The following is a 15,117-nucleotide window of genomic DNA, read 5'->3' as shown; positions in this document are numbered from 1 at the left end:
AAGCCTCTAAATTTAGCACTCTTCTCACAAGGGCAAAGAAAAATTCACAAATGTCACAAACTTAGAACTTAGGTATCTAGTCCTCTCTGTCATTTTGTAATGAGAAACTGAGGCCCATAGGTAAAACATCTCACCTCCAGTCACACAGGTAAGTACATGGCAGGGCAAGGACAGGCACCCAGTTTTCCCAAGTCCAGTGGCCTTTTCATGATACCCATTGATTTCTGTTACAGCTGGCGCTTTGCCCCTCATCACCAAATCTTAACTCTGGACTTTAATAATGTGCAAATTTAAGAGGAAGTCTGGCATCAGGAGCTTTGCACAACTGGGAAAGAACTGAGGAAAAGTAGTTAGCGTGTTAACTGTGCCTCACCTTGACCTGAAGTGAAGAGCACTCACCAAGCCACAGCCTGCCATCTGCACACCCCACACCATGAAGTGAAGGACAGCCAAGGAAGAGAAAGGAAAGAAAAGCAATCTGGCAGGGAGAGCAGGGAGCGTGGTGGCAGAGAAACGACAGAGGTTCTTTCCAAGGGCCTTCTATTTATCTAGAATCTCCACATGTTCAGTACTGAGATACATTAAGAAGGGCCAACTGAGGCCATCATTCACCCTACTCTTGGGCTGCTTTCATCCTCCAGGCTTCTAGAAGTTGAGAAAGTATGAGCTTCATTATTAACTATATTACAGAAAATGAGACCAGCTGGGTTGTGCCCACTCCCCTGTGTCTGGACCTCCTGCCTGTGTAGCAGAAAACGATCTTTCTGCTGAATTAATATTCACCTCAGAGCCCTGGGAGATGTCTGATGGAAAGTAGTTTTTGAAGAGTCTTGTGACAACGAGCAACTTCAGCAAAGCTGTGTCCTCAAGAGTCTTCCACATTTCCCCAACTCTACAGAATGCTTTTCTTTCTAAATACCATAATCCCATAATCTTTCTTAAAAATTATAAAACTGTATTTTATTTTTCTCATTTATTTGGGAGTTTGGCAAGAAATGTTTGGAAAGAAATGCTTTTATGGAGAAACTACTCAGATTTGAAACTACCTAGTCTATACTACCAGAAGACAGAGATTCAGGTTAGCTAGTTTGCTAATCCTCACAGTTTCAGAGATATACCCTTGTATTTTTCCAGATTATAGGCTTTGAGGACATTTACCAATAGCTTCCTCCTCTGAATGTATTTTGGTCCTTTTGCTAAGCTATGGCTTATTTTATAGTCCTCCAAATGATGATCTGTGACTGCTCTGCCTGCTCGTTAGAGGAAGAAAAGCTCAGATGCATTACTAACTCTTACTTCAATGCCAGTGAAACTGGAGAAATGCTTGAAAAAGTAATCTCAGGTTGTAAAAAAGTACTATCTTTTTTTGGTTGCAGGAGCTGGAACCCTATTATTCTGAGAGTAAAATTTTCTATTATTCCTATCTAATTCATTTTCTTGAGAGATGAAACTCCCTCTTTTTTTTGGTGGGAGGACAGGGTCTCACTTTGTCACCCAGGATGATGGAGTGCTGTGGTGCCATCATGGCACACTGAAGCCTCGAACTCCTAGGATCAAGTGATTCTCTCACTTCAGCCTCCTGAATAGCTGGGACCACAGACACACCCCACTGTGCTCAGCTAATTTTTTGTATTTTTTGTAGAGACAGGGTTTCGCCATGTTGCCCAGGCTGGTCTCGAAGTCCTGGGCTCAAGCGATTTTCTCACCTTGGCCTCCCAAAGTGCTGGTATTAGCAGGTGCGAGCCCCTCACTGCTCCTGGCTCCCTCATTATTATATTCCCTGAAATTGAGATGATTTGGGCCCTTAGAAATTGTCATCACACAATTTCAGAAACAAAGATAAAGAAATCCATTTTTATTGGCAACTTTGGGCTCTGCTTCATCCTGGCAAAAATTTAAAAGCAGTACACTTCGACGTGGCACACTTTCCTGCACACCTCGAGCAGCTTGTACAGACTGTCCAAGAAAAAATGAGGAGGAAAGTGTTCCACCAAGGAAGAGGGGTGAGATGGGAGCATAATTCACATACTAAGAACTGAGTTCTAAAGTCACCTGAGCTTTCTGGAGCTCAGTTGCCTGTAAAACAAGGAAGAATGAATGGTCTTTATGGAAAATGAATGGCAGAATAAGTGATTTGTCAAGTTCATTGAACTACAAATTCCATTTTTACTGTCATTTATTTATAACAAAGTTCAGATATAAAGACAAATCTGAACATACAGTAGGCACAGATAAGCCTATAGCAAATATTCACATGTGGTTTGAATGCATTTATTAATCTCTATACTTATTAGAATTAATAATAATACCAAAATGATTTGGAGAATGATTAATAATAGTGGAAAATAGCCTTCCCATTATTGTTAGAGGATGGTGCCATCATGATGCTAAATGCGGAAGCTCATAAATATTACTTGACAATATTACTTGATAAATACTTGTTGAAAAAAGAAATGTAGTAAAGAAGTGAGGATAGCTGGGCATGGTGGAGCATGGTTGTGGTCCCAGCTAACTTGGGAGGCTGAGGTGGGAGGATTGTTTGAGGGAAGCAGAGTTTGCAGTGAGCCAAGATTGCACTACTGCACTGCAGCCTGGGTGACAAAGTGAGACAAAAAAAAAAAAAAAAAAAAAAAAAGAAAAGAAGAAGCAAGGAAAGGAGGGAGGAAGGGAGAAAGATTACTTTGATATGCCATATGATTGAAACAAATGCTCTTTTTTCAAAGACAAGGATTATACTCCTTTGCATTCCAGCTACTTTGGTCCATTGTAACTTGGTAACCTTTGCCTTGAAAACAAAGAGAATCCCTGGATATAATCTCCTTCCTTGTAATTTTTTTTGTAAGATGTCAGTATGGTAATAGGTCCATTAGCAAGTAAGTACAGTCACATCTTATTTTATTATACTTCTCAGATACTGCATTTTTTACAGATTGAAGGTTTGTGGCAACCCTGCATCAAGGAAGTCTGTTGACATCATTGCAATAGCATGTCTCACTTTATGTCTCTGTGTCACATTTTGGTAATTCTTGCAATATTTCACACTGTTTCATTATTATCTCTGTTATTAAAATCCATAGTCAATGATCTTTGATGTTAGTATTATAATTACTGGGGGCACCACGAACCACACTTACATAATACAATAAACTTAATAAATGTTGTGTATGTTCTGATTGCTCCAACAACCAACCTTTCTCCCATCTTTCTCCTTCTTCTCAGGCCTCCTTACTCCCTAAGACACAATATTGAAATTGGATCAATTAATAACCCTAAAATAGCCTCTAAGTATTAAAGGGAAAGGAAGTTGCAATCTTTCACTTTAAATCAAAAGCTAGAAATGAATGAGTTTAATGAGGAAGGTGTGTCAAAAGCTGAGACAGGCTGAAAGCTAAGCCTCTTATGCCAGACAACCAAGTTGTAAATGCAAAGGAAAAGTTCTTGGAGGAAATTAAAAGTGCTACTTTGTGAATACATGAATGATAAGAAAGTAAAACAACCTTATTGCTGTTATGAAGAAACTTTGAGTCACCTGAATAGAAGATCAAGCCAGCCACAACATTCCCTTAAGCCAAAACCTAATTCAGAACAAGGCCCTAACTCTCTTCAATTCTATGAAAGCTAAGGGAGGTGAGGAAGCTTCAGAAAAAAAGTTTGAAGGTAGCAGAGTCTGGTTCGTGAGTTTTAAGAAAAGAAGCCTTGTCCAGCCATAGAAGTGCAAAGTAAAGCAGCAAATGTTGATTTAGAAGCTGCAGCAAGTTATCCAGCAGATGTAGCTAAGATAATTAATGAAGGTGGCTACACTAAACAATATATTTTCAAAAGAAATGAAACAGCCTTATATTGGAAGAAGATGCCATCTCAGACATGCGTATCTACAGAGAAGCAGTCAATGCCTCACTTCAAAGCTTCACCCGACAGGCTTACTCTCTTGTTAGAGGTTAATGCAGCTGGTGACTTTAAGTTGAAATCAATGCTCATTTACCATTTCCTCAAATCCTATGACTTTTCAGAATTATGCTAAATCTACTCTGCCTGTGCTCTATAAATGGAACAACAAAGCCTGAATGACAGCATGTCTATGGAAAGCATGGTTTACTGGATATCTTAAGCCCACTTTTTTAGTCTTACTGCTCAGAAAAAAAGAATCTTTTAAAAATATTGCTGTTCGGGCCAGGCACAGTGGCTCATGCCTGTAATTCCAGCACTTTGGGAGGCCGAGGTGGGTGGATCACCTGCAGTCAGGAGTTCGAGACCACCCTGACTAACATGGTGAAATTGCATCTCTACTAAAAATACAAAAATTAGCTGGGCATAATGGTAGGTGCCTGTAAATCCAGCTACTCGGGGGTCTGAGGCAGGCAAATCACTTGAACCCCAGAGGCGGAGGTTGCAGTGAGCCAAGATCGCACCATTGCACCCCAGCCTGGGTGACAGAGTGAGACTCCGTCTCGAAAAAATGTGTGTGTGTGTGTGTGTGTGTATGTGTGTGTGTGTGTAGCTGTTCATTGACAATATACCTAGTCACCCAAGAACTTGGACAGAGATACACAAGGAGATGAATGTTTTCATGCCTGCTAACACAACATCTATTGTGCAGCACATGGATCAAGGAGTGGTTTGCACTTTTCGTAAGGCTATAGCTATCACAGATTGTGAGTCTGCTATTGGATCTGGGCAGAGCAAATTAAAAACCTTCTGGAAAGGATTCACCATTCTAGATGCCATTAAGAACATTGTGATTCATGGGAGAAGGTCAAAATATGAAGATTAATGAGTTTGGAAGCTGATTCCATCCCTCATGGATTATTTTAAGGGCCTCAAGTCTTCATTGGAGGAAGCTTTGATACAGATACAGTGGAAATAGCAAGAGAACTGGAATTAGAAGTGGAGCCTGATGATGTGACTGAATTGCTGCAATCTCGGTACAAAAGTTTAATAAATGAAGACTTGCTTCTTATGAATAAACAAAGAAAGTGATTTCTTGAGATAGAATCTACTCTTGTGTAAGTTGCTAGGTACATTATTGAAATGAGAGCAAAGGATTTAGAATATTACATAAGTTTCATTAATAAAGCAGCAACAGGGTTTGAGAGGATTGGCTCCAATTTCAAAAGAAGTTTTACTATGGGTAAAATGCTATCATACGCATCACATGCTGCAGAGAAATCTTTCATGAAGAAAAAGTCAATCCAAGTGGCAAACTTCATTGCTGTCTTATTTTAGGAAATTGCCACCGTCGCCCACAACCTTCAGTAACCACCACCCTGATCATTCAGCAGCCATCAACATCAAGGCAAAAAGATTATGATAATTAGCAATTTTTAGCAATAAATATTTTAAAAATAAAATATGTACATTTTTAAGACATAAAGCTATTATACACTTGATAGACTACAAAAGAGTGTAAACATAAATTTTATATGCACTGAGAAACCAAAAATTTTGTGTGACTCACTTTATCGCGATATCCACTTTATTATGGTGGTCTGGAACTGATCCTGTAATATCTCCATGGTATGCTTGTGCTGTACAGGGGGTAAAGTGTGAGGGGTCAGGAATTTTCATGCCAGAAATTCCATAGCAGCCTACTAGAACTCTGGAAGTGTCACCTCTGGCTGCAGTGCCAGATTCTGGTGAGGATTTCCTGGACCCCGATTTATATCTGAAAAAACACTAAAAATAACAGAAGCTGGGCAGAAAGTGGCTATGATAACAAAGCTGGGCTTGGTACTTTCTCTGGCTTTTGTGACCAGTATCACTGGACTCCTGTGGTATCAAGTTTCATAAAAGAAACTCATACAAAGCAGAGATATCTTAATTATTTTCAGACTGACATTTCAAAAAGTGTCAATTTCAGTAAGTATTGAAAGTTACTTGTTCTTTGTTTTATCTTTTCAGATGTTTCCTGAAAACATTTGTGGTGTGATCTTTAACAGAGTTTTCACTTACCAATTAATACAAAAATAAGAAAAAGAGCTATAAATACATATTTTATAAAATTTTCATACCAAATAAGGTCCTTTGCATAAGTAAAGGAAAATCATATCCATTTTCAGTACCATTACTTAGCACTAGAGCTCCTCCAGTTAGAAAAACAATTCTTCTAAATGTCTTTATGATTTAAGGTTTCAATAATAACTCATGAATAGGTGAAAGTTTGCTATTTATTTAATCTTAAGAAAACACTGAAAGAAAAAGGCAGGGAATGTAGTAGGCAGTGTGGAAGAATGGAGCTGGCCACATGTGGTTTTAGCAGCTGCAGAGGAAACTGGCTGAGTCTAAGGTTACATATTTCTGTTCAGTAAGGGTATCCATGGTGATAACTCTCATGATGACGGTAGTCATCCTGGTAACCATCCTGGTATCCTTGGTGGTAACTATGGTAACCGTAGCCTGCATACTCATCTTCTGGGCAGCGCATCCCCAGTGACTGCTGAATTGCCATTTCCTGTCTCCGAAGTTGCATCGAATCAATTAAATCGTACACAATCACCATGGACCACATTGGGGAAGGATACCAGGATTTGACATTTCCGTCTTTTCCAACTAGAAGCATGGAGAAGTACTCCGGGCTCACTTGAAAATAGTTACGAATGTCTTTCACCAAATGGGCTGGTACATCTTCTCGCTCAACAACGGAGCTCCCTAGAATAACATTGGAATAGTTATTGTTAGTGCATTAAACAGTCAGAGCCCATGAAAACATTGAAGTGTGAGGAAATCACTGCGCGAATAGGGAGGACCCACGAGCCTCTTCTCTTTAGTTCAAAATCCAATTAAAGAAGTTTGCTGGGGCTTTTTCTACTAGAAATTAAATGTCCCTGCTGTTCTGCAACATCATTAGGGTCAAACTTTCGGGCACACGATGTGTCTTTTGTAGGAATGTTACAAAGTATGAAACCAATTCCTTAATTTAATCCTGGCAAGATTAATTTCTTTAAAATTTGTCACTAGCAAGGATTATATAGTTTACATTTCTAAGTTTATTTCCAATTAGCTTAGTTATTTCTCTGTAACTACAGCTTTCCTTTTGACATATCTTTATAATAAAAAGCTTATTTCATTGTTAAAAGTGAAAATACCAATTCCGTTAAGATCTAGATGAATATTTAAACTATTGTGAATAGTGATAAGAATAAAGGGGAAGGAGAAAAGGAGCTGATACTTTCATGTCTGCTGTTTCGACACTCTGCTAAGTATTTTACACACATTATTTTATTTAAAGAGCTTGGTCTTGGAAGAAAGGACTGAATTTGCTTTCTGAAACCTTTAGTCTTGTTTTGTTTTGTTTTGTTTTTTGTTTTGTTTTTGAGATGGAGTCTTGCTCTGTCACCCAGACTGGAGTGCAGTGGTGTGCTCTCGGCTCACCGCAACCTCCACCTCAAGCAATTGAGGTTCAAGCAATTGAGGTTCAAGCAATTGTCCTACCTCAGTCTCCCAAGTAGCTGGGATTACAGGTGCATGCCACCATACCTGGCTAAGTTTTATATTTTTTGTAGAGACGAGTTTTACCATGTTGGCCAGGCCGGTTTCAAACTCCTGACCTCAAGTGTTCTGCCCTCCTGGGCCTCCCAAAGTGTGGGATTACAGGCATGAGCCACTGTGCCTGGCTTCTCTGAGCCTTTTACTGTGTGTATCTTTCAGCTTCTCTGAGCCTTTTAGTGTATGTCCTTATCTGTTGAAAGGGAATCAACGAGATATGACCTATGTGCCTCACAAAACTATTGTGAGAATTAAATGATGTAAAATAGAAGAAAATGCTTTGTAAACCATAAGGGCCTATATGGACCCCCCAAAAGCATTATTTTAGTTAAGAAAAATGGATAGTTTTACTGTTACTTTGAATGGTTTATATTAGAAATAATATAAGTCCCTGTACTCCACACCCCTTCCCCTACATGTCCCGTGCACACACATGCACACATGCACAAGTGCATGAAGTGGGAGGAGGAATCAGTGAACTTTGTTCACCTTAGAGATACACCCACTGCTAGCATATAGCTTAATGTTATTTAACTGAACTTAACACTAGTTCATACTGCTTCAAAATAACAACACATTACCATTAATTGGGAACAGTTCTAACACTCCCCCAACTTCCTCTCCAACGCCTAAAAGCTTCAGAATGGTTATGTGGCGCAGACCTGAGAGAAAAAAGAAAACCATAGAATTAGAGGAAAGGATTAGAAGTCATCATTTTCCACAAAGCCTTGATATCTGACAATTAAAAATCTCTTAAATTTAAAAAGAATATAGAGCATAACCTGATTGAGAAGAATCATCCATTTAAAATTTTTACCATAAGGAAGCAAATACTTCCAAAACCTCGAAGAAGACCAACTGTGATTCTCATTCTACTAAATGACAAAAAAAGAAAGAAAGAAAGAAAGAAAGAAAGAAAGAAAGAAAGAAAGAAAGAAAGAAAGAAAGAAAAAGAAAGAAAGAAAGAAAGAAAGAAAAGAAAGAAAGAAAAGAAAGAAAGAAAGAAAGAAAGAAAGAAAGAAAGAAAGAAAGAAAGAAAGAGAAAGAAAGAAAGAGAAAAAGAAAGAAAAGATGAAGCCATTGGAACATTAAAATATCTGAGCTGATCTAAACTAGTTAGTATTCTGAATTTATAACAGCTTTTATGGCTAACTTAACTTTCAGAGAAAAGACTATAGACTCCATCAATTGTGATGGTTAAAGAAATTGTTCTGCTTTCTCACACAAAACAGTGTTAGCTTAAAGGATTTTTTTTTTTTTTAAACCACTAATTTAGAGGATTCAAAGGCAAAACATTTAAGCAAGCACAGCTTGCCTTCATCTCTGCTAAAGTTTCAGGACAGGGGGGAAGGTCATGCCTTGGTAGCTTGTTGGAATTCTTTTGAAGATGAAGTGCACATGAAGAGAATTCCGGAGAAAGAAAATAGGAGGACAAAGGGGCTGTCAAGCCATCATATCAAGCTTTCATAGTTTTAAATAAAATCCCAACCAGGTCAGGGTAATAACTTGGAACTAATAATAAGATTGTTGGTGCTGTTTATTGTCCAGGAGAGAAAATTGAACACTGCCATGGGAGAGCACTTCTAAGGTGAAGCTAAAATCTAGGCACAATGCTATTCAAGAAATTTTTTTTTCACCTTTACTCTTCTCCCAGAGAAGTGAAGTATTCTGTTCTACATATTGGTTAGTCATGTTTTCAAAAGGGAAGATCATCAATTTCATTATTCGTTAATTAATACATGTGAACATTATTTGTTCATGTTTCGGGTATAGTACAAAAGGGTTTGCTTTCACAATGTGACATAGGATCTGTGTGCAGAGATTTAAAAATAAAGTACCACCACATAGCTGCTACAAAAGCATCTTTGGAAAATTAACAAACTGTGGCTTTATATTTTTTTTGTAAAGGTTCTTAACTGCTGTAAGAACTTCTATCTTAACTGGCAACATTGGTGGCCATGAATAAAGTGAGCTTAAGAATACTGGCACAATCAAATTTATATGTTAATATAAAGTCTTTATTAACCTTGATAATAGGAGTACAAATAAAAATTTCTGAATTTTCTATTGTTCTTACTATTATGAGCTTGGTTTTGGCCTTCCTTTGAGTTATTTCATATCTTAAAATTAAAATGTACTTATAATTTACACATACTAGGTCATAACAAGGACCTTGGCTCTGTTAAATGCTTTACAAAACTTACACTCCTCCCTTTTAAAAAAAAATCAAGCACAGTTCTGTAACTAGTAGATGATTCTTCCTCCTAATAGAGGCATCAAAATAATGGTGATTCATCTATATTCTACCGGAGAATTTTTTAATTTGTTGCCCTTAGCTACTTCCCCCTGCCCCTGCCCCTGCCCAGTGAATCTCTCAAAATTCTCCTTCTGCAGAGGCATATCTCATATGAGATTTCACTCATGACTTCTACTCTTGAAATTGTAGTCATCCTCTTGATTTATCATTGAACTTACTAAGTTCTATATACTATTCATTTTACTGCCTATCCAAAATGATATTAGCTCCTTCAGGACACCAGAATAAAAATGTTTGGTAAATAAAGCATATATTCGTTTTCAAAATACTGAGCGATTCACTATAAAAAAACAGTAAACTATGTTTTTCTTTGGCTTGCTTGTCTTTCAAATAAGGTTTTACTTAAGAGATCTTGCTACTTTCTTAGTGCTCGGTTATAAAAATCATTTTTTTATAAAATTTGTTCACTAAGTCTTCTGAGTTTTGAAGATAAAAATCATTTTTAAGAGAAGGGCAATATAGTCTGCTTCAATTAATATATTAATTCCCAGAGCCACTCCTATTTTAAAAAAAGACATTTAATCTATGGAGTATCCAATGATGGTATGTAAGTAGATATTCAAGTATTACCTAAGTGAATGATAATACCTAAGTGAGACAATTAAAAAAAGTAACTGAAGACAAATGATACAGATCATTAAAAGTAAATCAGAAGATATTTTCAAACACATGAATGAAGAAGAACTAGAGAGGAGAGAATATTGAGGGGAAAAAAAAAAATCCACAGTAGACTAAAGCTCCAGTCTAAAAGCAACTTTATACTCAATATAATAGAGTATGTGTCTGGAAACCTGAACAGTCTGAACTGGGAATCATTTTGATGATCTAAGGTTCTATGTTCCATTTTAGAATTGACCGGGAGGAGAGTGGTATGGGAAAGCAGTAATGAGGTGGCTTCCCACTCACCAAAATTGCATGCCTGACCACTGAGGGCAGAGAGCTGCTGTGAATAGGCCCAGTCTTCATCGTTAGGAGCAGAGATCACCAGCAACCTCCTCCTCCACCGGAACCTGGAAAAAAAGCAGGACACCATTATTCTTTACTGCTTCAAACAATAGAAACCAGTGTAGGAAACCAGAGTGACTTAGGCTAGCAATTTTTTTCTGTGCCCAGAAAAAAAAAAAAAAAAAGAAAAAAACACATGCTTAGAACTGTCCCATAGCTTCTCAAAGCCATTAAACTGCATTGCCACACTCTTGTAGTTTTTCTGTTGTAACTTCACAGTCTTTCTGCCTTGGCATTAGCATGACGTGTTAAGCATGAGTCTGTGGTCACCATGCCTAATGAGGTCACTTGGGGAGAGACAAACTCTCAGATGCAATGAAGACAGGCCAAAATTGTATATTAGACTGTAGCAACAGAAATGAGAAACTCAGAAGGTAACCGAAGAGAACTGGTCTTAGTAGAGTTACTGCTGGAGTTTAGAGGGAGTTAAGAAATGAATATATGGATAGGAGATAGAGTAGAAAAAGGTAACTGAATTTTAAGTAGATTACAGTGACAGGAAAAAGGAAAATGGAATAGTGGTTTAAAGGTTCAAAGAGGATTCCTGGAAAAACAAAACCCTATGTACCTTCCTCAGTAGCCAGTGGTTCTTCCAGAGGCAAATGCAATTTCTAAAATGTACCCTATTATGAATAAGAGCCAATGCTTACAAAGTACTTCTATGAAGTGGAATGATATTAAGCCTAGAACCATAAGATTTTAGAATGTATAGTAAACTTAGTTTCTGTTTTTACAGTTCCAACACAGTAGAGTAGTAGAAAAGGCTTTTGTCTTTTGGGGTGTCGTTGAACATATCACTCAATTCACCAAAGTCTCAGTTTTTCCTTATTTCTTTATCTTTTCTTTCCTTTTTTTTTTTTTTTTTTTGAGACAGAGTCTCACTCTGTCGCCAAGGCTGGAGTACGGTGGCATGATCTCGGCTCACTGCAACCTCCACCTCCTGGGTTCAAGTGATTCTCCTGCCTCAGCCTCCCGAGTAGCTGGGACTACAGGCACGTGCCACCACACCCGGCTAATTTTTTTGTATATTTAGTAAAAATGGAGTTTCACTGTGTTAGCCAGGATGGTCTCGATCTCCTGACTTCGTGATCCGCCCGCCTCAGCCTTCCAAAGTGCTGAGATTACAGGCATGAGCCACTGTGCCCGGCCTTCCTTATTTTTAAAATAAAAAATAGCAGTATGTTGTTCACAGGAATGTTACAAGAATTCAGCTCTCAAACTTACCAATGCAAGTTATCCACATGATGACATGGATATAGAAGATTATGTCTTAATCTGCAGGCTTCTAGATGTAGAACTTAATCCATTAACAGACATTGACATTATCCATCACAGCACCATCAAATAACCTATTCAGTCCTTAGGTTTGTGTATCATTTTATAGCTCACTTTCACCAATGCAATATGGTTCTTCTTTAGAGCTCATTGAGGCTGCAGATTATTTTCCCCATTATGCAGATAACAAAACAAGGCTTAGAGAAGTGAATAACTTGCCCAACTAGTAAATCTAAGAAGCATTACCAAAATACAGACACTTCTCTGATTCCTGGTCCAGTGGTTTCCCTGATCTGCTACCCTCAGACATGATATTTTGGCTGCTGCTATCAGGGTCTGCAAGAGGGTATAAAAGAGAGAGGGTATGCATCTAAGGGGCAACTGTATAGAGTTGTCTCAACTTCCATCTTCACTGGAGTTTTGCTTTTTGCCTTCAGTGCAGGTGACTGCAGGGTGTTAGTGCACTCATAGAGCTGACAGCCAGTTAATTTTATTCATGGCTTTGATCCCTGTGCTCCTTCTAGCATCAGGAGTGAACATGAGAGTTTTCAACCCCAAAGAAAATGGCCTCTTGAGGGAATAGTGGTTTGGGTGAATAAGAGAAAATGATAGTTTGATGAAATACAACCTCTGAATGGATGCCTGTCGCAAGGTTCGCCAAGTATTGCTTGCTGTGACATTACATTCACTTCCTCTGCCTTTTTTTTTTTTTTTTTAAAGGGAAAGAAAAACTAAGATCTCTACTGAGGACAGGGAGCTGAATGTGTTTGGCACGAAGGACAAGAGAGGAGCCTCTGAGACTATCCAGTGTTTCTTAGGAAGGGAACAGTGACTGCTGTCGGATCACAAACATGACAGTCTCAGGTACTTCTCCTGCTTCCTTAGGAGGCATGCCAGACCAGCACTGGCCCCCTAGCCAGCATCCAAACCAGACCAGCCTTCCTGGCCTCACACAGAGCTGTAGGGTGTCTTGGAAGGAGCTATTTTGGGTGAGGTCTATTTTAGTTTGTTTACCTATGTGCACACTGAATGCAGTCCTGATTGGAGAGGGATGGGATCTCAGACTCCCTGTCCCAGACACAACTAAGAGAAGGTCATTTCCCCTAAGTCATGATTCAGCTTCCCACAGACCTTCACATTAAGATACAAGGTCCCAGCTCATGACACAGAAGGAAACTTCCAAAAGATGTAACAAGAGTTGTGAAACTGACCCAGACCCTTATTTTAGACAAATTGTTTTTCTGTCACTTTAGCTTCCCAGGAAATAAAAACTTTACAAGCTATGAATGTGTTTGCTTCTCTTAACTGGCATGCCCAGATTAGTATGCATTTGCCCACTCTTTGGGGCTTCTGTCTCAGGGAAAGGTGATTATACCCTGAACCAAATGAATGCTATTGAAGACTAGACTGGCTTCAGAGTCTGGTCAGCTGAAACTAGCCTGTGTAAACCCACCAACCACTCAGCAAATTTGAAGGAAAATTCCCATTTGGATACTGGTTTAATTGCAGGACTGTAATTTTTTTTTTTTCATTTCTGTTTGCCTAGGTTTCAATTCTGGAGTATTTACTAAATCTCTTTCTGGTAACTCTTCCTTGATGGCAAAGTTCTCTATAGGACCAGAATAACTGACCCTAGGACTATTAATAAGTAGCATTTATTGACTACCTGCTTTGTACTAGGTCCTGGGCCATCTTTACCTTTAGTATTGAATGTACCCTTCACAATAGTCTTAAACAAAAATACACTTACAATTTTCATTTTGCAAATGAGAAAACTGAAGCCCAGAATGGTTAAGTAATTAGCTCAGGGTCACACAGCTAGTAAATGGAGGAACCTGGAATCAAACTCATTTTGTCTTGCTCGTGCCTTTAAGTAGTACACTATTCCACTTTAATCCTTCCAATAAATTAGAATTATTAGCAGAATGATTTTATGAGTTGTGACCACAAGTCAGGTACCGTTATGGGACATCCAAATTGTAATTATATATATCTCTGAATATCCATAAAAGATGTATATTCCTATAGTAGTAATGAAGATAAGAGCCCATAAAACTCTTACATTAGGTGGAAAATACATTTACACATCTTAGGACCCTATCTAGTTCAAAAGACTTTATAGTATTTGTACATTTCTTAAGAATCAAAAAAATACAAAATTTAAGTAATCAACCTACAGGAGTATTACAAGCTTTTGTGAATGAAGAAAACTGAGACGATGTCAGCTTTCCCTTTAAAATGTTGAAACCCATGACAGTGGTTATAAAAAGACACTCTACCTAGGGATGGTAAGAAGAATCTCTGAGGATAACTATAACTGCCAGTCTCATGACAAATCTCTGGTTTTAAGTAACATCAATGAATTGGATGATAACTGTCTGCTTTATAGGGTGGGCAACCTGAATTTACTGGGATAGAGCACTAACCCTGGAAGATTTAGAATTAAGAAGAAAAAGTTTCCAAATAATCAAAATTATAGTAACATAGTAATAATTATATATATGTTTGTGTATATATAATTCTGGTTATATATGTATTATGTATATATATATATATAATTTATATTATTGTGAAGCTTAAGAGAATTTGGCCTAATAAAATGACAACTTGAAACTCCAAATTAGAATGTGTAATTAAGTAATTGGTTTAGACGTGTGGCTAACTTGAAATCTCACAGTGTATGCAGTTTTTGGAATATCTGAGAGAACGTTAGATTCACTGTATTTGTAAAATTAACTTATTAAACTTACAGATCTTTAAGTACTCAGAAAGATTTTGTTTGTTTAATTTCAAATAATTGAAAGAAATGTATTAAATGCATAATGCCTATGTGAAATGATGAAGTTGTTTAATTACTGGGTTTATAAGCAAGATCAAACATTATTCAAAGCCCTCTTAAAAGCAATGGCAAAAGTTTGCTGGGTTACAAATTGGAAGATAAAATTTAGAAGCCTAATTCAGAAGTTTTGGAACTGAAGTCTTGAATTTATAACTTGAAATATATTTAACACTGTTAAAATCAAAAATAAACTTCTAAA

General features: G+C 37.7%; 1 protein-coding gene across 2 annotated transcripts in view; it reads right to left on the bottom strand.

The window, feature by feature from the left end:
- Window positions 1-6,146: 6,146 nt before the first annotated feature.
- CCDC80 (coiled-coil domain containing 80) overlaps window positions 6,147-15,117 on the bottom strand; it is a 35,990-nt gene continuing 27,019 nt past the window's right edge. For both annotated transcript variants that reach the window (XM_001105137.5, XM_001104892.5), the window contains exons 6-8: window positions 10,706-10,809; window positions 8,064-8,144; window positions 6,147-6,645 (exon numbers count right to left, since the gene is read on the bottom strand). In XM_001105137.5, coding sequence (XP_001105137.3) covers window positions 6,299-6,645; window positions 8,064-8,144; window positions 10,706-10,809 — 532 coding nt within the window. In that variant the 3' untranslated portion in view covers window positions 6,147-6,298. The remainder of the gene's footprint in view (window positions 6,646-8,063; window positions 8,145-10,705; window positions 10,810-15,117) is intronic.

This window comes from Macaca mulatta, chromosome 2 (assembly GCF_049350105.2).
Source record: "Macaca mulatta isolate MMU2019108-1 chromosome 2, T2T-MMU8v2.0, whole genome shotgun sequence".
NCBI lineage: Eukaryota > Metazoa > Chordata > Mammalia > Primates > Cercopithecidae > Macaca > Macaca mulatta.
This window is presented reverse-complemented; position numbering and strand designations above follow the sequence as displayed.